Source organism: Colius striatus, chromosome 13 (assembly GCF_028858725.1).
Source record: "Colius striatus isolate bColStr4 chromosome 13, bColStr4.1.hap1, whole genome shotgun sequence".
NCBI classification, from domain to species: Eukaryota; Metazoa; Chordata; class Aves; order Coliiformes; family Coliidae; genus Colius; species Colius striatus.
In genome coordinates this window covers 1,175,388-1,196,666 of record NC_084771.1, presented here as the reverse complement: position 1 = coordinate 1,196,666, position 21,279 = coordinate 1,175,388, and the positions used below count along the sequence as shown (strand labels likewise).

The 21,279-nt window shown below is 62.0% G+C and overlaps 2 protein-coding genes across 4 annotated transcripts; one reads left to right on the top strand and one right to left on the bottom strand.

Moving 5' to 3' along the window:
- Positions 1–868: 868 nt before the first annotated feature.
- Positions 869–9,581, bottom strand: LOC104554464 (protein eva-1 homolog C). 3 transcript variants are annotated; one of them, XM_062006448.1, is made up of 8 exons: positions 9,384–9,581; positions 4,940–5,139; positions 3,746–3,869; positions 3,398–3,550; positions 3,085–3,228; positions 2,887–2,958; positions 2,483–2,596; positions 869–1,815 (listed from the first exon to the last, which is right to left on the bottom strand). In XM_062006448.1, the coding sequence occupies exons 1-8, from the start codon at positions 9,457–9,459 to the stop codon at positions 1,430–1,432; spliced, it is 1,269 nt and encodes a 422-aa protein (XP_061862432.1). In that variant the 5' UTR covers positions 9,460–9,581; the 3' UTR covers positions 869–1,429. The 3 variants fall into 3 exon arrangements, with proteins under 3 accessions (XP_061862432.1, XP_061862433.1, XP_061862434.1); XM_062006449.1 differs by having other exon boundaries at positions 2,483–2,572; positions 9,384–9,578; XM_062006450.1 differs by lacking the exon at positions 2,483–2,596 and having other exon boundaries at positions 9,384–9,577.
- A 1,936-nt stretch (positions 9,582–11,517) lies between these two features.
- Positions 11,518–21,279, top strand: LOC104553796 (chloride intracellular channel protein 2-like). The gene is made up of 6 exons (XM_062006451.1): positions 11,518–11,737; positions 15,614–15,723; positions 16,151–16,276; positions 17,126–17,232; positions 17,539–17,720; positions 18,690–21,279. The coding sequence occupies exons 1-6, from the start codon at positions 11,684–11,686 to the stop codon at positions 18,849–18,851; spliced, it is 741 nt and encodes a 246-aa protein (XP_061862435.1). The 5' UTR covers positions 11,518–11,683; the 3' UTR covers positions 18,852–21,279.

The following is a 21,279-nucleotide window of genomic DNA, read 5'->3' as shown; positions in this document are numbered from 1 at the left end:
GCTCCTTGGGAGGCCCTTGGGAAGCCCAGCCCCACTGCAGGGGCTGTGACTCACACCCCCCACACAAATCCCACGTGGCTGTGCTGGACCCTGCCAGGTGAACACCGTGGGTCTGCACCAGGAGCTGTCTCAACACCGAGGGCAAGTCTGTGGTCTCAGTCCTGCCCATGGTCTAAAGATGCTGGGGCTGGTTTGAGGTGAGAGCCCCCAAACTCACCTTGTGCTCTGGCATCCCTCAGTGAATCCCTGAGTCAGGCAAGATGCCAGCCCTTTGCTGCCCTCCTTGGAGCAGGAGCACGAGGCTGCTGCATCGCCCTGGCACTTGGCTCCACGCCATTGATGACCGTGTGGCTTTGGCTGCAGAGACGGGGCTGGTGCCTCCCCACCACAGCCAGCAGCTGGGTTAAGGGGTGCCCTGACACCCCGCACAGCCCTCTCTTGCTGCACTCAGCCCACACACTTGAGGTGTGGTGGCAGATGGAAAACCAGACCTGGCTGTGTGGTGGCCATGGGTGCCTGGAGTGTCCCTGGGGTGAGAAGGGCTGTGTCCCTGCTGCCATCCAGCCCCTTCCCACAGCCCATGTCACTTGGGGACATTCACTCCAAGAGTGCTTACATGGCAGAGAGCCTCAGGCTCAAGAGAAGAAGCAAGGGCAGGGAGGAATCGTTCACAGGATCCACAGGGCCTGCTTTTCCCTCTTTTGCTTCCCCAGGCTAAACCCTTATCCTTTCCCATGCTAAAACAGGCTCAACTTGTTGGTCCCTCGTGGCCCAGAAAAGCCTGCAGGAGGCACAGAGCTGATCTGCACAGGGAGTGCTGAGCTTTGCCACTTCCTGCTCCCTGTCTTTTCACTGCTAATGGCAGAGCTCAAGGAGGGACATTATGAGCATTTATTAACTGGAAGAAAGCCCCAACAAGTTAACCTCAGGGGCTCTCCTGCCATCGAGGGAAGCGTGAGGGAAAGCAAAGGGCAACACGGGGTGACAGAGCTCCCGAACCCCCCCCCAGACACCGTCTGCCCCAGCCCCGGGGTGCAGCTGGCCTGGGGATCCTGATGGTACTCATCCTGATGGTGCTCAGGGCTCCTCCTGCACCCCATCCTGGCCCTTGCTTTGTCTCCAGGCGCTGCAGGTGTGAGCAGCACCAAGAGCAGGAGCCAGCACCCGAGAAGAAGCAGGAGCTGAGGGTGGGCTGAGCAGGGTTAAGCAGTGAGCCAGCAAGGGGGGGTTAGCTTAGGGTTAGCATGTGCTCGTGGCAAAGGAGCCAGCAGCCCCACCAGCCATCCCACAGCTCCTCCTCACACCCAGGGAGCCCCAGGCTGGAGGCTGATGGCCACACGGGGGCTGCCGTGGCCCTGTCGCTGCTCAGCCCCAGGAGCCCAGCTGTGCTGCATCCCGCTGTGCCTCTGTCCCACGCCGCTCTCCAGCTCTATTTGGTGGCAGATTTGATTTTGTGGATGGCATAGGGGCTCGACTCCTTGGGCATCCAGATCTCGTCCCCGCCACGGCCCTGGTGCTCCGCTGCTCCCTCCATGGCCGCCGTCAGCTCGGGGCTGAAGATGCTGTCGGTGGCTCGGTACGTGCGGGTGAGGCGGCGGAAGGATGAGTCCGAGGAGCTGTCGTCGGGGAGATCCTCATCCTGCTCGTCCTGCAGCTTGGTTCTGCTCAGCTCGGAGCTGCTGCCCAGCTCTGGGTCTTTGAGAGCCTCCCCCACCTCTTGGAGGAAGGTCATTTTGGGGCTGATGATGCACAGCAGGAGCAGGAGGCCTCCCGAGACCCCGCAAAGAAAGTAGAGGCCGACTTTCTCAGGGACACCTGGGGATGGAGAGCAAAGAGAGACAGCAGGGTACAACCCACCTCTGCAGCCTGCTGGGCACCAGTGCCTGGTAACCTCCTCTGCCTGGCACATGGGAGGGGTGCCCTTGGCACCCAGGCTGCAGAGGCAGGACAGATCCTGTCCCAGGGATTGCAGGAGCATCACTCGGCCTCATCAACACCCACCATTGTCCCAAAACGTCCCTTTCCCCATAGGAAACCCCCACTGGCATGCAGGGTAGGCAGTGCAGGGTGGGAGGAATCATCTCACCAGGGATTTAATGAGAGCTTTTCCCTGGCAAGGGGAAATATTTTGCTCAGAGAGAGGTGCTCTCTGTCTGTATCCCTGCAGACAGGGCAGGAAGGAAGGAGAGCCAGCAGGCTATTGGAGAAGGAAGGTGTTTGGGCAGGACCACAGCAGCCCTGCAGGGCCCCGGGGCTTGTTCCACCTCCAGGCTCCTGCCCTACCTGCCCTCCCGCAAACCCAGAGTGGGTGCTTGGTGTCCTCCCCTCTCATGTGCCTGCTGACCCTGCCAGAGGGGTCTGCGCTGTGGCTGCCTCCGAGCCAAGCCCTGGGCTGAGCAGAGGCCGTCACAGGACCTGAGCCACCCTCCCCAGCCTGTCCTGCTGCCCCGGGTGCTGCGTGCGGGCTGGGGAGGGCACATACCCCAAAGGTGGGCAAAAGCTGCCAGAGAGCTAGTAAAAATCATCCGGTCTTCCCGGAGCCTGGAGAACCTGGGCCCTTTGTACCAGCCACCTGCAGTGAACAAGGGGACGTGGGCTGAGACGTGGGGGGTTCCCCAGTGCCCGCCTCCTTCCCCGTGCCACGCTCCTTCCTTCCTGCACAAGCGCTCCTCTGCCTGCAGGGATGCTCCGCTGCCCGTCCGCCTCTCCCCTCCTCCCCGACACGGGCACCGGCTGATGTGTGGCTCCAGCCACGGGACAGCGGGGCTGGGATGGGGCTGCAGGGCTCGTGGCAGCGGTGGCTACCACAGCCCCAGCCAGGGGTTCACCTGGGCACCGACACGATGCTGCAACCGCTTTTGGCGTGGCCTCCCCCCCCCACGTTACCGTGCATGTAGTCTGACAGCAGGAAGGGGTCTGAGGTGTCAGGGCCCACCTCCTCCAGCAGCTGCTTGGGCACTGCAAGGAGAGCACACACTGAGCACCACCCAGCAGCCTCCCCGGGGAGCGCCTCTCCCCTGCCTGCGCGGCACAGGGTGGGCACGGCGTGGTCCCTGCGCCCCCAGCCCTGCGGGCAGCTCTCACCACACGTGTAGGAGACTCGCAGCTGCTTCTTGGTGCCAGGGAGACAGGGGTCCCCGAAGGTGGCTCTGTCAGCAGCCACGGTGCAGTTCCCCTTGCGGTGGCACTTCTTGGAGACCCTGCGCAGGGCGTCTGGAGCCAGGCACTCTGCAAAGACACAGGCACGGGGCAGGTTTGCCTCGGGCTGCCTGCGGGGCACCAGCCAGCTGGGGCTAAAGGGGCACAGGTACAGCCCCATGGCATGCCTGATGGCATACTTGTGCCATCTCTGCACGGCTTCTGGCCCCGTTTCTGGCTCAAACCATCCTGGTGTTACCTATGTGGGGTCCCCCAGCGTTCGGGGCGTCACACTCCGGTTTGCCCCGCAGGAACCGCCCGTAATTTGCAGAGTATATGGCCAGGATGGATTTTGGCCGGCACTGCAACCTCAGCTTGTCGTTTTCACACACAGTCTTGACCCGATGGTTCCCTGGGGAGTGACACGGCAGAGTGTCCCAAGGCATCCCGCATCACCTGCGGCACCCTTCGCCCAGGTGAGAGCTGCCAAGGGCAGGGCTGCAGGAGGGCTGAGGGAGCAGCTCGGCTCCCCTCTCCCATCCTTCCCGAGCGGCCGAGGCTGGGGAAGAGCCCCCACGGCATTTGCCCAGATCCCTCCCCGCCTCACCTGGCCGGCACTTGTAGGAAGCGATGAGGTACTTGTGCGTCCCAGGGCACGGGTCCGGCCCGAAGACCTGGCTGTGCACCGAGAACTGGCACCACTGCTGGTCCTGGCACTCGGACAGCAGCTTCTGGAGGGCAGAGCGGCGCGGATGAGCGCGGCCGGGGAGCCCCGAGGCCGCTCTCGCCTCCTCTCCCTCGGAGCCACCACCGGGCTCAGGGAAACCCCGCAGACGTGCCCGCAACGCCCCGTGCAGGGGCTGGACGGCTCCGCGCCGCCACCGCCACGCGCGCTCCCGCGTCCCGGCGCGTTCCCGTGCTGTGCGCGCGCGGGGCCAGCAGCTGCGGGGCGCGACTCGCCCCCGGGGGCTCGGCGCTGGCCACGCCGGCAGCAGCGAGCCAGCCCCGGCCCGGGCTCGGCGTCCCGCAGCCGCTGCTGCCGAGGGCCCGGCAGCTCTCCCGGCTCCTCTCTGCCGCGTTCCGCAGGCTCCCGGGGATGCCTCGGGGTGCGGGGCCGGCGGAGGGTCGATGTGCTCACGGGGCTTTCACCCCACAGACACAAAGAGGAATCGAGCCCAGCCGCAGCACGGAGAGGCTGCGGGGCTGTTGGAGCAGCACGGGGAGAGCATCCTCCAGCCAGGCATCAGCGGTGGATCTCCTCCCTTCTGGCAGCCCCTGCCGTCCTCCCCTCTCCCTGTGCTGGCCGCTGCAACCAACAGACCCTCCTTAATGAACCCACTTCTTTGGAGCTGCCAGCACGGGTGAGTGCTTCATCTCCCAAGCTCTGAGCCAGGAGCAGGGGATGCACCTGCAGGGCCGAGCAGTGCAGCAGCCCCCGGGGGCTCGTGTCCCATTGCCCGAGCTGCTGCAGCACCCCCGTCCCAGGACCCAGCCCCGGCTGCCAGCGCTTCCCCTGAGCCTGCTGCACCCTGCAAAACTCCAAAACGCATCTCAGGACGCAGCAGTGCCCACCCTGGCAAAGCTGCCCTTCCCTGGGACCCACGGCACAAGCTCTTGTCCATCCCTACTCCCGAAAACGCTCTGGGAGAAGGACCCCGAGGGGGAATCCCGATGAATAGGGCAGCAGCCTTCCCTGGGGCATGAAAGCAGCCGTGCTTGCAGGCGGCCAGCCCGAGCAGTGAGCCGTGGCCAGCAGGGGGGGAGGTGTGCCGGCAGCCCCCCGGGAGCCCCCGGCTCTCACCAGGTGCGCGGTGCCAGACGTGCAGTCGGTGCTCTCCTGGGACGCATCGCCGGGGCTGGTGCAGAGCTGGGCGCTGGGCACGCGGCGCCCGTAGAAGGCACCGAGGATGCTGATGGTGGTCTTGTGAGGGCAGATAATGAGGAGCTGCTCCCCGTCGCAGCTGTGGGCCGTGTGGTTCCTCAGCACCTTGCGCAGGTAGCCTGGAAGGGGAGGGCACGGGCAGCATTGGCTGGAGGAGACACAGAGGCTGTGCCTGGGCTCCTGGCAGCACTGGCACTGGGGATGCTGGCACTTAGGAGGCAAACAGGGCCAGATGGGGGCTGTGGCAGAGAAGGGGGCTTGCAGCAAATCCAGCACTGTATCCAGCACTGAAGCCAAGAGGCTGGGAAGCAGCGTGGAGCAGCTGAGCTGGTCAACAAAGGGAAGCAAAAGCTTGAGGCAGGATGACAGATCAGGAAAAAACCTCATGTACAGAAGAATCTCATAAAATCATAGAATCACAGCATGGTGGGGGTTGGAAGGGAACTCTAGAGATCAGCCAGTCCAACCCCTCTGCCAAAGCAGCTCCAATCTAGATCAGGTCACACAGGAACGTGTCCAGGCAGGTCTTCAAGACCTCCAAGGAAGGAGCCTCCACACCCTCCCTGGGCAGCCTGGGCCAGGGCTCCCTCACCTCAGCACTGACAGAGATTTTCCTTATGTTTCAATGCAACTGTTTGTGTTCCAGCTTCATCCCATCACCCCTTGTCCTGTCACTGGAGACAACAGAGAAAAAGTGCTGCCCCAAGCTCCTGACACCCACCAGTGAGAGATTTGGAGCTATGAATGAGCTGCCCCCTCAGTCTCCTCTTCTCCAGCCTGAACAGCCCCAGGGCCCGCAGCCTTTCCTCAGAAGGAAGATGCTCCAGTCCCCTGAGCATCTGGGTGGCCCTGCACTGGCCTCTCTGCAGCAGTTCCCTGTCCCTCTGCAGCTGGGGAGCCCACAACTGGGCACAGGACTCCAGCTGAGGCCTCAGCAGATGTGGCAGAGCAGAGGGGGAGCAGAAGCTCCCTGGCCCTGCTGCCCACACTCTTCTGCATGCACCCCCACGAGGAGCAGTCAAGGGTTTAGAGAAAATCAGGCTTGTTTTGGAGACATAGGGAGGAAAGAGCAAGGATGAGCCAGAGCTGATCACACAGATTATCACTGGACTCAGTGACAGGACTCAGACACTTTCTCTCACACGATGGAGAGAAGGGTCCAGCAGCTGCAGTGAGCCCCCACAGTTGCCTGGGTCAGTATGGATGGGTGTGAGCCACCAAGTCGTCATCTGAGCCCAGCTGACCCTGGGTCTCTGTGCTGGAGAAGCCCAGGGTATCACCATTCACAGCCTGTGGCCTTTCTAACTGTCCCTTCAGTGGGAATTCACAGTGCAGAGTGTTTCTCTCTTTTAATCCTGGTTAGTTGGTGTCCCAAACCACTTACTATGTTTTCCCTACAAGAGACAGTAAGGTGGGGCTGTTCTGCCCAGCCTTTAAGAGAGTTTAACACGCAGCCATCAGCTCTGGCTGGTATCAGCTGGGCTGGGTGAGCGAGGAAGCTGTTGTAATAAAAGCTCTGCAAGCTGTCAGGGTTCTCTGAGCAGGCACCAGTTGCTGGAGGAGGCTGAGCAAGTGGGAAAAGCTGACCAAGAAAATGATTTGTAGAGCCCTGGGCAGAGCAATTTGCATCAGGCCTTTGACTAAAACAAAAGCAAAGGAGAAGAATTCTTTTGAGGCTGGGAGGTGGGGACAGGGCAACCCAGTAACTGCCAGGCAGGACCCTGGGCTGCTGAGTGGCCCCAGTCCCCAGCTGTGGGATCCCTGGAGAGACCAGTGATGGGGTCCATGGTGGGACATGCAGCCTGTCATCCAGCTGGCAGCACGTCACACTGTCCCAAACCAAGGCAAGGAGGCAGGAGCATCAGCTCCCAAGCTCTGTGCTTCTCCCTCTGCAACTCAGTGCCAGGCTCTGCTGCACAAAGGCCCCCTTTCACCTCTCTGCTGCCACTAACCCTTTGGTGTCTGCAGCCAGCATCGCTCCCTGGGATGCCATCTTCCCCTTGGACATGGGCAGCTGCTGGCACTTCTCCTGGGAAGCCTGGGATGAGTGAAGGGGAGGGCCACAGCCCTGCACAAGCAGGCCCCTGCTCGCTGGAGGGGAAAGGAGAGGCAGAGGAGGGGGGATGGGAGCAGATGAGCTGTTTTAGGCTGGTCAAAACTCCAGTGAGATGCAAAGATGCTCCTTGGAGGACACAAAGCTGGACCAGCCCTTTGTGGTGCAGTGTCCACAAAGAGAGGGGTAGGAGCAGCCCCGTCCCACCCCTCTCCTCTCGATGCCCCATATCACAGGATGCTGTGGGCTGAGGGCCACAGGACTCAGCCTGGGCTGTCAGCCCCTGCCTCCTTCACAAAATCACAGAGTCTCAAGGGCTGGAAGGGGCCTGGAAAGCTCATCCAGTGCAACCCCCCTGCCAGGGCAGCACCACCTAGAGCAGGGCACACAGGAACTCCTCCAGCTGGGTTGGAATGTCTCCAGAGAAGGAGCCTCCACAGCCCATGGGGGCAGCCCCTGCCAGTGCTCCCTCACCTCAACAGGGAACAACTTTGTCCTTGTGTTGCTCTGGAACCTCTTCAGTTCCAGCTTGTTGCCCCTTGTCCTGTCACTGGCCATCCCTGAGCACAGCCTGGCTCCAGCCTCCTCACACCCACCCTTGATGCATCTGTAACCATTCCTGAGCTCACCCCTCAGGCTCCTCTTCTCCAAGCTGCAGAGCCCCAGCTCCCTCAGCCTTTCAGCACAAGGCAGATGCTCCACTCCATCACCTCTGTGGCCCTGTGCTGAACTCTCTCCCAGCTCCCTGTCCTTCTGCACCTGAGGGACCTGGACACACTATTCCAGATGTGGTCTCACGAGGGCAGAGCAGAGCCTCCCCTGCAGCAGCTCCATGCCCGTGGCAGCAGCCAGGCTCTTGTGCAGGTTTCAGAGCTGCCTGACTTCTGCCTGGCACCAACTCCAAATCTTCCTGCCCTCTCCCAACACGGCTTGCTGTGAGGATGCCCAAACCCTCTGCTGCCAGGCTGGTCCAGGGCACATTGAGCTGAGCTGAATCCAGGGTGTGATGGGGGACACAGGGAAGAACTAGGGGTGGGAACAGGTTTCCCCACCTCCAGGCTGCCTTGCAGCAGGCACCTTGCTCTGCTGCTCTGCTGGCTGCCAGCACTGCCACGTTCTATTTTCAAAACCAAGCCAGAGCAGCAGAGGTTTCCCTGTCACACTGTCTGGGTGCAGTGAGCAGTGGGGAACGTGGGTGTTCTGGGGGGTGAAACCATGTCAAGGAAGCTGCAGGCAGGTCTGACTCAGTCACTGCCATTGTGGTTGTGTTGTTGGCTCTGCCCAGATGAACTCACATCCTCTGAAGCTCAGCCCTGCCAGACTGGCAGCACCGTGCCCAGCTCCTGGGCCCAGCACAGCACAGCAGAAGGTGTGTGTGGCTGCTTCTAGAAGACACCTCAGTGTTAACAGTAGCCACAGGCTGCCTGCCCCTGTCTTGACTGTCCCAAATGCTGGAGTACAAAGGATCCCCAAATTCTGTCTCTGAAAGGCTCATGGCCCTGACAGCAGGGAGAGGATCTGGCCTCTGCTGTGCTGTGTGGCAGTGAGTGCTGCCAGGTGGTTCTGTGTGGGGAGCTCAGCCACAGGCTCCAGCCAGGGACTGGGTAGAGCTTCATCTCTTCCCTCACCTTATCAGAGCAGCCAAGGCTTGTAGGGTATCTGGTATCTGGCAACAGGACAAGGGGTGATGAGATGAAGCTGGAAGTTCCATTGAAACATAAAAGTCTTTCAGTGCTGAGGTGAGGGAGCCCTGGCCCAGGCTGCCCAGGGAGGGTGTGGAGGCTCCTTCCTTGGAGATCTTCACCCTCCTGGACACGTTCCTGTGTGACCTGATCTAGGTGGGAGCTGCTTCTGCAGGGGGTTGGGCTGGATGAGCTCTAAAGGTCCTTCCAACCCCCACCATTCACTGATTCCATGATCCCTGGGTGCTCCAGCAGTCTTCAGCCCCACACACTGCCTGGCAGTGCCACCATGAGCATCGTGGCCAGAGGGGCCTCAGGAAAGCTCGGGGATTACCTTAAGATTTGGGGTTTTCTGTTTAATTTCTGCCTCCAGACTGTCAAAGGCAGAGCAGGGGGGAACCCACCCACCCTCCCTCCCTCCCTCCCAGCTGGGCTGCGGGACGTGCACAAGGTGTTTTCAGATCCCAGCCCCGCCTCGGGGGCGAAACGCCCCAGCTCTTTTGGCAAAGTCCTTCTGTCCTGCACTGCGCTGTGCCTCGCCTGTCCCCGTCCCTGTCCCAGCAGCCCTCCCCTGGCGCTGGTGCAGCCCCCCGGCACCGCTCCTCACCCTGCCTGTGCCCCGACTCACCCGAGAGCTGCGGGTTGGCGTCCAGCCCCGCGGCCAGGCAGAGGAGCAGCAGCAGGGCTGCGGCCGGCCGGGCCATGGCTCCGCTGCCGTCGTGTCCGCTGCGTCGGTGGCGGCCGGGGACGACGAGCCGCTTCTCCGCCCCGCCACAGCGCCGGGGCTGCGCGGCCGCCTGCGTGCCCGCCCCGGGCTGCCCAGGGCCAGGGGCTGCGCGGGCAGCCGGCTCGGACGCTGCGGGCACAGGGACCCCTCCCACGGGGAGGGACGTGCTGTCAAAGGCGGCCGAGCGGCGCAAAAAGCATCAGCCCCTTCCCTCCAGCCTCCGTTCACGCACAAGCAGAGGGACGGGGCTCGGCGAGGTGCCTGCCGTGCCCCCTGCCTCCTCACGGGCACGGCCAGGCGGGACTCCGGGTACGTGCGGGCCGTCATCTCCATCTCTCCCCATGTCCGGCCATTCAGCGCTTGAGGAGGAAGGGAAGGGAAGGGAAGGGAAGGGAAGGGAAGGGAAGGGAAGGGAAGGGAAGGGAAGGGAAGGGAAGGGAAGGGAAGGGAAGGGAAGGGAAGGGAAGGGAAGGGAAGGGAAGGGAAGGGAAGGGAAGGGAAGGGAAGGGAAGGGAAGGGAAGGGAAGGGAAGGGAAGGGAAGGGAAGCCGGCGCTGCCTCCCGAGGCAGAGAACACAAACGCCCTCCCCTCATCGAACACCATGGGCAGGGATCTCTCTGCTGCTGCCCTTCTGCCCCAGCAGCCTCGGCAGGGATGGATAAAGTGGCTCTCTGACACCTCGAGGGAGGGTATTGTTCGCTCCCCATGCCCCCAGGGACCCACAGGAGTTAAATCCCTGCGGGCTGCGTCTGCTGGCAGCTCCGAGGGAAACGCAGTGGGCAGGAACTGCTCGCTCTGCCCAGGCTGAGGTCAGCAGAGAAAGCGGCAGCAGGCAGTGCCAGGAGCCTGTGCAGCTCCCCAGGGCTCAGCATCGCTCGGGCAGGGGCAGCCAGCGGGGGGCAGGGCGGGCAACAGGGGCTGGCACACAGCACCCGGGGTCCGCAGCAGGAGCTGGCCGGGGGGAGCGAGGTGGGTGCCAAGCTGGGGGTGCAGCTGTGGCCCCAGTAGCAATCCCAATGCCATGAATTGATCCCTCTCGCTCATGAGAACATCAGGCAGAGTTTCCTGTCCCGTTGGGTGGAGCTTCAAGTTCTCCAAAAGCTTTGATGGGGCAGAAAGAGAAATGTCCCCCCAGCCCCTCCCGTGCAGCTGCAGCGTAAGGACCACCCTGGGTTGTGGGACAGGACAAACATCTCTCATGGCAAGACTCTTCCAGGAGCCCCCAAAAGCATTTCCCAGCCTAATTGCCTCGGAATGGATGTCTTCTTAGCAGGGTTTGATTGTTTTTAGGAAAGCCTGGGGTCACCTCAGTAGGGAGGGGGCTGAGTCAGGCAGTCGGGACCCCCGTTTTGTGCAGCTGAGATGTGAGGAGGGACTTGCTCAAGACAGGAGTTAAGCCCATGGGTGCTGGGAAGCCGTCTCCTCTGGGACAGCAGCCAGGATGATCTGATGGGTGAATGTTTCCCTCCCATCCTGGGGAAGAAAGCAAGCCAGTCATCCTTCCTGTGAAACAGCCCAAATTCCAGGAACGGGGCCCCGTCAGGGGTCAGCCCCGGAGCCATCCCGTCCCACCACTGCCCCAGCTGGGCTGCTGCCAGCGGGGCTCTGGGGTTCCCCCCTGCACCCTGACACAAGCCAACCTCTTCTCCTCCCCTCCTTGGCCCTTGTGCTGTCCTCCTGCCCCAGACCTGTGCCCTGGCAGCGCTTGGCTCGCTGCACAGAGCCCGTGGCGAGCGTCCAGGCTGCCCGGCTCAGCCCCAGCGGAGCCCCGGGACACCTCTGTGAGGATGCAGGGCTGAGAGGACGGCGCAGGGGTGAGTCCGGAGCGGAGCAGCGCAGGCAGGACACATTCCCCCGTGCAATCCCCTTGCTCCCAGCTGCGGGAGCCGCCTGCCCAGGGCTGGGAGACAGCCGTGTGCGCCTGGCCGCCTGCGATAGAACTGCCAGGAGCCCCGTGAGCGCGCCCCGATAGACCCGTGTGCTGAGTCACAGCTGGGAGGCTCCGCAGCTTCCCCTGCCCCGCAGGCAGGTCCCAGCGCACGCCCCGGCGCTCCTCCCCGCTTCTAAAGGAAGGAAAGGGCAAGCCCCAGCCCTCCACGGGCTGTCTGAGCCGCCAGCCCCGCGAAAGCCGGAGCTCTGCAAAGGACAGCCCAGCTCGGCACGGCGGTGGGCAGGCAGCAGCCCTTCCCCACACTGCCAGGATGGATGGTCAGCACGGCACCACCAAGGAGCCTGAGATCGAGCTCTTCGTGAAGGTGGGTCTAAGGCGGGGGGGCGGTTGCTCATCCTCACCGGGCTCCGGCTGGCTGTAGGCAGTGGAAATCCGTGCGTGTCTTTGCGTTTTGGGAGGCTGGAGCTGAGCAGGGATCACTCGTCCTCAGCGGGTGCCCAGAGGCAGGGACAGGAACCCAGCAGCACAGGAGCTGCTGGGATGTCACCAGCATCCCGGGGCCGCCCCGGCCCCGCCGTGGCCGTGTCCCTCGGCAGAGCTGGCAGCCGGGCTGCAGGAGTGGGCACACGCGCCTCTCGAAACCCAGATAAGACAAGCCCCAGCCTGGGAACAGCCGGCAGAAGGGCTGAGAGCAGCCACTTGAGCTTCTCCTGCCAGACAGGGTTGCGAAACAGAGCGGGGGATGGCTCGGGGAGCCGGCTGGGGTGCCCACGCTGGGGGGGATGGGGGTGGCTTTGCACAGCAGCCCAGAGGGGTTATTCACTAGAAATTTGGGGGTTTTCCTCTCTTATGCAATTCTCTGAACACTCTCCCTGAACATTTAAAGTCTCAAGTTCCAAGCAGCAGCCAGGCAGGGTGCAGAGGGGGAGCTGAAGGTGGCAGCTGTAGCTCCTTGTGCCAGCAGCGAGGGCAGCGGGGCCCCGGGACACGCTGCCAGGGGCCAGGGGCAGCGATGCCCTCGCTGCCACCTCACTGAGGTTTTGAGGGAGTTTTCCCCAGATCTGCTCAGCCCCTTGGGCTTCACTCTCGTCCCTGTGCAGCTCAGTGCCTGAAAGGAGCTCAGTGCCTGGCCAGAGGCGTTGGCTTGGCTGGCACAGGCAGCTGGCAGTGCTGGCACTGCGCTGTGCCTTGCTCAGGTCAGAGCTGCAAATGTGTGTTGGAAAGGATTATCTGAGCCTCACTGGGAGGGATCTCACCCATCTCACTGCCTAAACTGACCATGGCAGTGGCACCAGGCACCCAGCTCAGCTGCCATGAACCCAGACAAGGGTATTGTCTCGGTGAAAGGAATCCAGGTGTTGAATTCACTTCTGAGCATCACTTTTCCCCTGTCACTGCTGGGAAGAAGAGGAAAGTGGGACATGAAGTGACTGCAATGGTGGCAGCACGTTGGAGGGGATTTTCAGAGGGAAGTGAAACAGAAAACAAAGCAGCAGCATTGTCAGGACTTCCCCTAGGCCTTAATTTAGCACAAAAACCCCACCCCTCTGGCTCATCTGTTATCAAACTGATGCTGTGCCTCCTTCTCCTACCATTCAGGACCCAGTTTTACTGGTGTCACAGCAGCAACCAGATGCAGACAGGCTCCCCCTGGCACCTCCCACCTCTCCTGGGCCAGGGTCTGCCCCGAAACACGGCTGTTGGTGTCACCTGTGATGGGTGTAAATCACAGGGGGAGGTGGTGCTCCTGCAGGCACCTCTGGGCATGTTCTGGCCACCCCTGCTTGGCTTCCACTTTGGCAAACACTTACATCAACTTGGCAAGGACAAGTGAGGGGGTGTGAGGCAGCTCCTGCATCACCTTTGGGGTGAGGCACGTGGTCCCCAGAGAGCTGGCAGTTTCTGACCCAGCCCTGGTCCTGCTCAGAGCATCGTCCCACTGGCTGGGGGGCTCTCCCTGCCTGGGAGGAGCCTCTGCCCTCAGCCCCCACGGAAGGCTGCTGGCCTCCTGGCTTTCAGGCTGGCTTGTAAGAACCACAGGCAGGTCCTGGTGGGTGTTGAGCACTCAGCAGTGCCCCAAGCACGAGGAGCTGCTCCCTCCTCCCGTTGCATTTCGTGCTGCTTTACCGAGGGGGAAAACCACAGCAACTGCCAAGTAACTCTGAGGTTTTAGTGCCTTGTGCAGCCTGGTGAGGCCTCAGAGAGCTGGGGCTAGAAACCTGCTCCTCCCTGGAGATGCTGTGACAGCCCAGGCTGGGGTTATCCATCACCTGGAGGGGAAAAGAGTGAGGCAAGTCTGAGGGAGGCTGCGGGGCTCTGCAGCCCCCACTGCAGCTCGGGGAGAGCGGGGGAAGAGGCTCTCTCTGGAGAAGGAAGTGAATGGCTTCCTCACCATGCTGCTTGGCTTTTGCTGGGGGGAGGGTAGGTGACTGTGTCCCCCACAAACCCCTTTATCCCCTGAGCTCCCCTGGATCCTGGGGGGCTCTCCCCATGGCTTTGCGGCTGCCAGCGGGGCCGGATCCCAGCGCTCCCAGCCCTGGCCAGTTCCCCAGCACTGCTGGAGCTGCCCTCCACTTCCTCCGGATAAAGGTTTGGCTCTGAGCATCCCAGGATGGGCCTGTCTTGGTTCTTTTTCCCCTGCAGAGGCCATCCTGAGTTTACTTTCACCCTGGTCCAAAATTCCCCAACTCTTTTCGAAAGACAAGGGGAAATCCAGCCCAAGCCACTCTGAGGCTGGAGTGACAGGAGGAGCACGTTTCTGGGCATATCCCAGAGAAATTACACATCAGTTCCCATTTCCTTCCTTGGGAAGCATAATTTCATGATCTCTGAGCATAGGAAATACTGGTTACAAGTCTTTTTTGTTCCTCTGGAAGGACTAAGTGGCGTTGGCATGGTGGAAATGCAGCTCATTCCCCGCAGCTGACCCCTCAGGGTACCAGGCTTTTGGTTTGATCAGCCTCCCTTGGGGACACTTTGAGGCTGAGGTGTCTCTGCTGTAGAAGCTGAGCACTCCAGAGCTCAGCCAAGCACAGGTCTCTGCATCTTCTGCTCAGGGAGCATCCTCAGCCCATCCTGCCTTTGGAGCCAGTGAGGTGGAAGAGCTGGAGCCACCTCCAGCTGCCCACCCTGGATGTTATTGCCACTACTTGTCTTTTGCACCAATCTCCTCACCCTTCTGCTTAGTCTCTGGACTTCTTCTCCCCAGCTGGCACCAGCCAAAGCCCCAGGGTGGGGCTGACCCCCCAGTACAAGCAGCCCTGTGAGAGCAGCATCCCTGTGAAGGAGCCAGGGTGAGTCAGGCTGCTGCCTGCAGTGGCAGAGCTGCCACACGTGCCCCAGGACCACGGCTCACGTGCAGCTCAGGAACCACTTATCTCTCTTAAAGAAGCCAAGCTTCCTGTGAGCCATTTCATTTCTCATTCAGCACAACTTCCCTCTCTGAGCAGCATCTGGGCCACTTTTCATGCCCCTCCCTGTTCCTCCTGCTCCATAGCAGAGGGATGGGCTTCACCTGCTGCAGCCTTCCCTTGCTGGAATGGGCATCATCTGGGTGAGAGGCAGGCTGTCCAAGCTCCTCCCTTTCCTGTATCCCCACAGCTGTTTGACCCCATCCCAGTCACTGAGCAGCCCCCTGAGCTCTGGGGCACCCTGTCTGTGTCCATTCTGAGGGCTTGAAAAGGGACCATCTGCATATGATTGAAGCTTTAGCAGCTGACATGGGTGGGATGCCAGCACAATCCACCTCTGCCCCGAGGCTGAGGAGGCTTCTGGAGTGCTTTCTTGGCCACCATCAGCCCAGGGAAAGTCCTGCTTGAGTTTGTTACACACACACAGAACTGGAGGCAGCACACAAAAACAAGCCTCTCTCTTCCTGGCAAACAAGGACACGTTTCCCTTCTCGCCGCCCTCTGCAGCCTCACCTCCCGGCCAAGGGGACTCTCCCTTCCTCCCCATCCGTCAGCACTCACCCTCCAGCTCCTTCCCCTGCCTCCTTCTCCTCTTCCTCCTGCCTCTGCCTCACACTTCTAGGCAGGATCTGACTCCAGGCATCCTGGGGCTGCTCACTGATGCTTCCCAGCAGCTGCAGGGCCACGGCTCAGGGAGGGGATCCTGCACTCAAGCCCCTGGTGCTGGGGAGTTCCTGCAGCACTGGTGCCTCTCCATGTCCAGGCATCCCACTGGGGCTGGGGGAGCCCAGCTGAGGGGTTAACTCCTCGTTTCTCTGCTTTCCTGGCAGGCTGGTCTGGATGGAGAAAACATTGGGAACTGCCCCTTCTGCCAACGTCTCTTCATGGTGCTGTGGCTCAAAGGGGTCAAGTTCAATGTCACCACAGTGGACATGACCAGGTGAGACAGCCCCACAGCCCAACCCCGTGCCACCAGTGGGCTGAGGCACCCCTGGCTGAGCTGCCCCATCAAGGCTTTCCTTCTCCCTACCCACCCCAAGGAAGGACAGAGGCCACAGTCCCTGCAGACACACCGTCCCTCCTGCCATGGGGTGCAGGAGTGGGCCAGCACGGAGCCTCAGCCCTGTGCCAACGTGTACACAGCCCCAGGGGTCCTGTCCTGCTGGATGCAGGAACGAGCCTGAGGCATCACAGGGCAGGCTGAGGTGCTGAGGCTTCTCAGCCCCCCAAACCCAGCAGAACATGCAAGTGAGGATGCTCCTGGTCCTGGGGATGCTCCTGGTCCTGCACCCCATCCCACACGCCCAGCCCAGCCCTGCCTGCTCCCCCTGTGCTCCCTCTGACACTGCTCATTTCCTCCCCTCCAGGAAACCTGAAGAGTTGAAAGATTTAGCGCCAGGCACCAACCCACCCTTCTTGCTGTTCAACAAGGAGCTGAAAACAGACTTCATTAAGATCGAGGAGTTCCTGGAGCAGACCCTGGGTCCACCCACGTCAGTGCAAGCTGCTGCTTCCCGGTGTTGGGGGCTGGTGGGCCATGTGCTGCACTGCTCAGCAGCTCGGGACACCGAGGCAGGGGGCCAGGAGGGACCTGCGAGCAGCCCGGGCAGGGGGCTGGCTCCTCCCCCCAGCACCCTGAGCCCTGCTCTGCGGGGTCTGAGCCGGGGAGGGGGCTGCAGCCCCCGGGGAGGGAACAGGTCGGGCTGCGAGGGGTTGGCCAGGATGGGAAACAATGGGAGGAAATGCAGCAGTCCCTTGGTGCAGGCAGAGCTGGGGCAAGAGGGAGGGCTCTGCAGAGCCCCCGGGAGCTGGTGGCTTTGCAGCTGGCTGTGGCAGTTGGTGTTGAGGCAGAGGGGCAACGCGAGATCCCCCCACCCAGCCTTGCCCACCCATACTCAGTGCTCAGCTCAGCAAAACCGAAGGGGCTCCCTGGGCTGCGGCAGCGCAGCCGTCCCAGGGGGCTGCAGGGGGAAGCGGGACCCCCTGAGCTCCCGCAGCCCACCCCCTGCCCACCCCCTGCCCCGATGCATCCGTCACCCTCCTCCTCCAACACTCCTCCCCAGGGCTGTGGGTGGGCACAGCTCTGCCCAGGGGCTCTGCTGCCACCAGCGGCCACAAAGCGCGGAGCTTCTGCCCGGTGTTTTTTCCTCTGGCCGGCAGCCAGGACCGTGCAAGCTCCCCGAGAGGCAGCTGCGGGAATTACAGCATCCCTCCCTCCCCGCTGCATCCTCCCTCTGCAGCTCAGGGCACCGCGGCCAGGGAGACGGGGGCAGCTTGGGGACCACGCAAGCCGAATCTCTGCCTCCATCCCTGCCTGCACTGACACCAGACTCTCTTTACAGGTATCCACACCTGAGCCCCAAGTACAAGGAGTCCTTCGACGTGGGCAGCGACATCTTTGCCAAGTTCTCGGCGTACATCAAGAACCCGCGCAAGGAAGCGAACATCAGTACGGAGAGAGGGCAGGGGGCTGCAGGGCGGCCTGTGCCACCCTGGGGAGGGGAAGAGACCCTTGGGCAAACCCTGCCACTCGGTTTAGGGCTCCTGCTGCCTTCCCCACCAAAGCCTCCTTGGCAAGTGTGGGGAGCTGGTGAGGAGTGGAGTCCCGTGGCCCACGGGCAGGGGCTGGGGTGATGCTGCCAGGGTCCCCTGGCAGCAGGGGCTCTGGCCAGGGTGGCCCTGATGGCTTTGTGGCTGTGTGAAAAGGCTGGAGCAGGCTCAGCAGGCTCCTGTACTTGTTTCCTTGCTCACTCAGACTTCGAGAAGGCCCTGCTGAGGGAGTTTCACCGGCTGGATGTCTACCTGAACACTCCTCTCCCCGAGGAGATTGACCAGGACAGCGTGGAGGACATCACTGTCTCCAAGAGGAAATTCCTGGATGGAGACCACCTGACGCTGGCTGATTGCAACCTCCTGCCCAAACTGCACATCATCAAGGTAAGGGCACCAGCTCCCAGGGCCAAAGTGGGGGTACACATTTCAAGAGGGGCTGGCTGGGTGGGGTGATGAGATAGGCAGAGAGGAGCCTGCAGAGGTAAGGGCAAGGGCAGAGTCCTGCAGCTGGGGAGGAACAACCCCCTGCACCAGGCCAGGCTGGGGGTGACCTGCTGGAGAGCAGCTCCAGGAGACAGACCTGGGAGTGCTGGCTGATAAGAAACTGCCCATGAGCAGCAACGTGGCCTCGTGGGAAAGAAGCCAATGGCAGCCTGGGGGCATCCAGCAGAGTGTGGGCAGCAGGGCCAGGGAGCTTCTGCTCCCCCTCTGCTCTGCCACATGTGCTGAGGCCTCAGCTGGAGTCCTGTGCCCAGTTGTGGGCTCCCCAGCTGCAGAGGGACAGGGAACTGCTGCAGAGAGGCCAGTGCAGGGCCACCCAGATGCTCAGGGGACTGGAGCATCTTCCTTGTGAGGAAAGGCTGCGGGCCCTGGGGCTGTTCAGGCTGGAGAAGAGGAGACTGAGGGGGCAGCTCATTCATAGCTCCAAATCTCTCACTGGTGGGTGTCAGGAGCTTGGGGCAGCACTTTCTTTCTCTTGTATCCAGTGACAGGACAAGGGGTGATGGGATGAAGCTGCAACACAAACAGTTCCATTGAAACATGAGGAGAAACTATTGGAGTGTTTGAGTGAGGGAGCCCTGGCCCAGGCTGCCCAGGGAGGGTGTGGAGCCTCCTGCTCTGGAGCTCTTCAAACCCTCCTGGACACGTTCCTGTGTGACCTGATCTAGGTGGGAGCTGCTTTGGCAGGGGGTTGTGCTGGCTGATCTCTAGAGGTCTCTTCCAACCCCCCCCTTTCTGTGAGTCCATGATATAAACGGAGCTGGGGGTCCCAGATTTGCACACTCCCTCCCCTAAGCCAGAGACTGAATCTTCCCCAGCTGGATGACATCTCCTCCTCCCCCTCCTCTCCAGATTGCAGCCAAGAAGTACCGTGACTTCGAGATCCCCGTGGACATGACGGGCGTGTGGCGGTACCTCAGCAACGCCTACGCCTGCGACGAGTTCAGCCACACGTGTCCCGCCGACGAGGAGATCGAGCACACCTACGCCAGCGTGGCCAGGAAGATGACCTAAGGGCACTGCCCTGGCTGAGCTGGCCTGGCACAACCAGACCCTGCCTTAGCGAGGGGCTGGGGTGGGGTCGTGGTGTCGCCGCCCCCCGGCTTTCAGCAATAGTGCCTTTTGCTTCCCAGCCCCCGCCACCCCGTCCCCTGCCAGCACCTCCTCAGCGCCCAGCATGGCATGGAGCGGCCCCTGCCCGGCCCCGGGGCGGCTGCAGCCCTGTGCCCTGCACACAGCTCAGCTCCGGGGCTGTGGCCGCACACATCGGGACAGCCCAGCTCTGGCTGCCTCAGGAGAGCCCAGCTCTGGCTTCCCCAGGAGAGCCCAGCTCTGGCTGCCCTATGAGAGCCCAGCTCTGGCTGCCTCAGGAGAGCCCAGCTCTGGCTTCCCCAGGAGAGCCCAGCTCTGGCTGCCCTATGAGAGCCCAGCTCTGGCTGCCTCAGGAGAGCCCAGCTCTGGCTTCCCCAGGAGAGCCCAGCTCTGGCTGCCCTATGAGAGCCCAGCTCTGGCTGCCTCAGGAGAGCCCAGCTCTGGCTTCCCCAGGAGAGCCCAGCTCTGGCTGCCCCAGGAGAGCCCAGCTCTGGCTTCCCCAGGAGAGCCCAGCTCTGGCTGCCCCAGGAGAGCCCAGCTCTGGCTGCCTTTGGTGGCACAGCCCAGCTCTGGCTGCCTCAGGAGAGCCCAGCTCTTGTTGTCTCAGGAGAGCCCAGCTCTTGTTGTCTCAGGAGAGCCCAGCCTAGCTCTGGCTGCGTTTGGTGGCACAGCCCAGCTCTGTCTGCCTCAGGAGAGCCCAGCTCTGGCTGCCTTAGGAAAGCCCATCTCTGGCTGCCTTTGGTGGTGCAGCCCAGCTCTGGCTGCCTTTGGTGGCACAGCCCAGCTCTGGCTGCTCTATGAGAGCCCAGCACTGTCTGCCTTTGGAGAGCCCAGCTCTGGCTGCCTTTGGTGGCACAGCCCAGCTCTGGCTGCCTTTGGAGAGCCCAGCTCTGGCTGCCTTTGGAGAGCCCAGCTCTGGCTGCCTTTGGAGAGCCCAGCTCTGGCTGCCTTTGGTGGCACAGCCCAGCTCTGGCTGCTCTATGAGAGCCCAGCACTGTCTGCCTTTGGAGAGCCCAGCTCTGGCTGCCTTTGGTGGCACAGCCCAGCTCTGGCTGCCTTTGGAGAGCCCAGCTCTGGCTGCCTTTGGAGAGCCCAGCTCTGGCTGCCTTTGGAGAGCCCAGCTCTGGCTGCCTCAGGAGAGCCCAGCTCTGGCTGCCTTTGTTGTCAGAGCCCAGATTCCCCACAGATGCCAGGCTGGCCCTGCTTCCCCATGGCTGCTAGAGCTGCCCTGCCCTGCCCTGCCAGCCCTGTGCCCTCCCACACACCCACTGTGCTCAGGAAGAGGCTTCCCAGGGTCCCAGCACGTCACCTGGGCTGCAGTTGTTGGAATTCACCTGCACAGCACCCTGCAGCCTGCCTTTGGGCCAGCCATCGTAGATGCCTCCTGCCTTTGGGCCAGCCATCACTGCCACCAAGGCACCCAGGCTCCATCTGAAGACACTGAAAGGTTCTGGCCCTGGTAGTTTGTTGCAGTGTCAAGTTGTTCTCACTGCTGGAGAGCTGTAATGTGCATGTAACTGCCCCTTAGGACATGGGGGCAGGAAGATGCTGGGGATAATGCCTGGGGCAGAAGTGCCAAGACCAGCTGTGGGAGGGAAGGAGGGCTGGCTGCACTCACAAGGGGCTGAAGATGGAGAGGGCTGAGGATGAGGGCATCCCTCCTGTGTGTGCCAGCACCCAGGGCTACATGCTGCTGGCTGCAAGGTCCCACTTGGCTCCTGTGAGCTGAGAACCCCCTCCCTGCCTTGCAGGACACTGCAGGAGAGGCAGCCACGTGCAGCTCCAGCTCCAGCACCCTCTCCCTGTCCTCACCAATGCTTCAGGTGCTCTCCTGGGAGACAGAGGCATGGGTAGGGCATCCATCTGGTTTCCACATGCCATCACTGGACAGCCTAAGAGAGCAGGCAGAAGCTGCTGTGCAAAGTGCTGTGTCTGTAGGAGATATTTGGGCAGGTTTGGTGCTCTCTGGCTCAACCTTGTGCCTTCCCATCCAGTGTCGCTGCTGCAAAAGGAGTCAAAGCTGCCCTGCACAGCCGTGACAGCCTCCCCTATCCCATACCTCCAGCTCCCCAGGGCTCCTGCCAGTGCCTGGGAGCTTGGGCAGCCCTCCCCAGGCAGCCTCACAGGCACAGAAATACTGTACAGTGAGCGTGGGGGTTCTGTGGGGTCACAGCCCTGGCAGAGCCCCCTCCAGCCCCCACTGCCACTCCCCCCTTTGCACTCAAACATGTGTCCTTGCAAGCCTGCCTCTGATAGCACTGGGTTTGGGACTGGTTTTGTTAGTCATGGGTTTTGGTTTGTTTGGGTTTTTTTTTAACTAAGAACAGCAATAAACTCTATTTTGATAGGC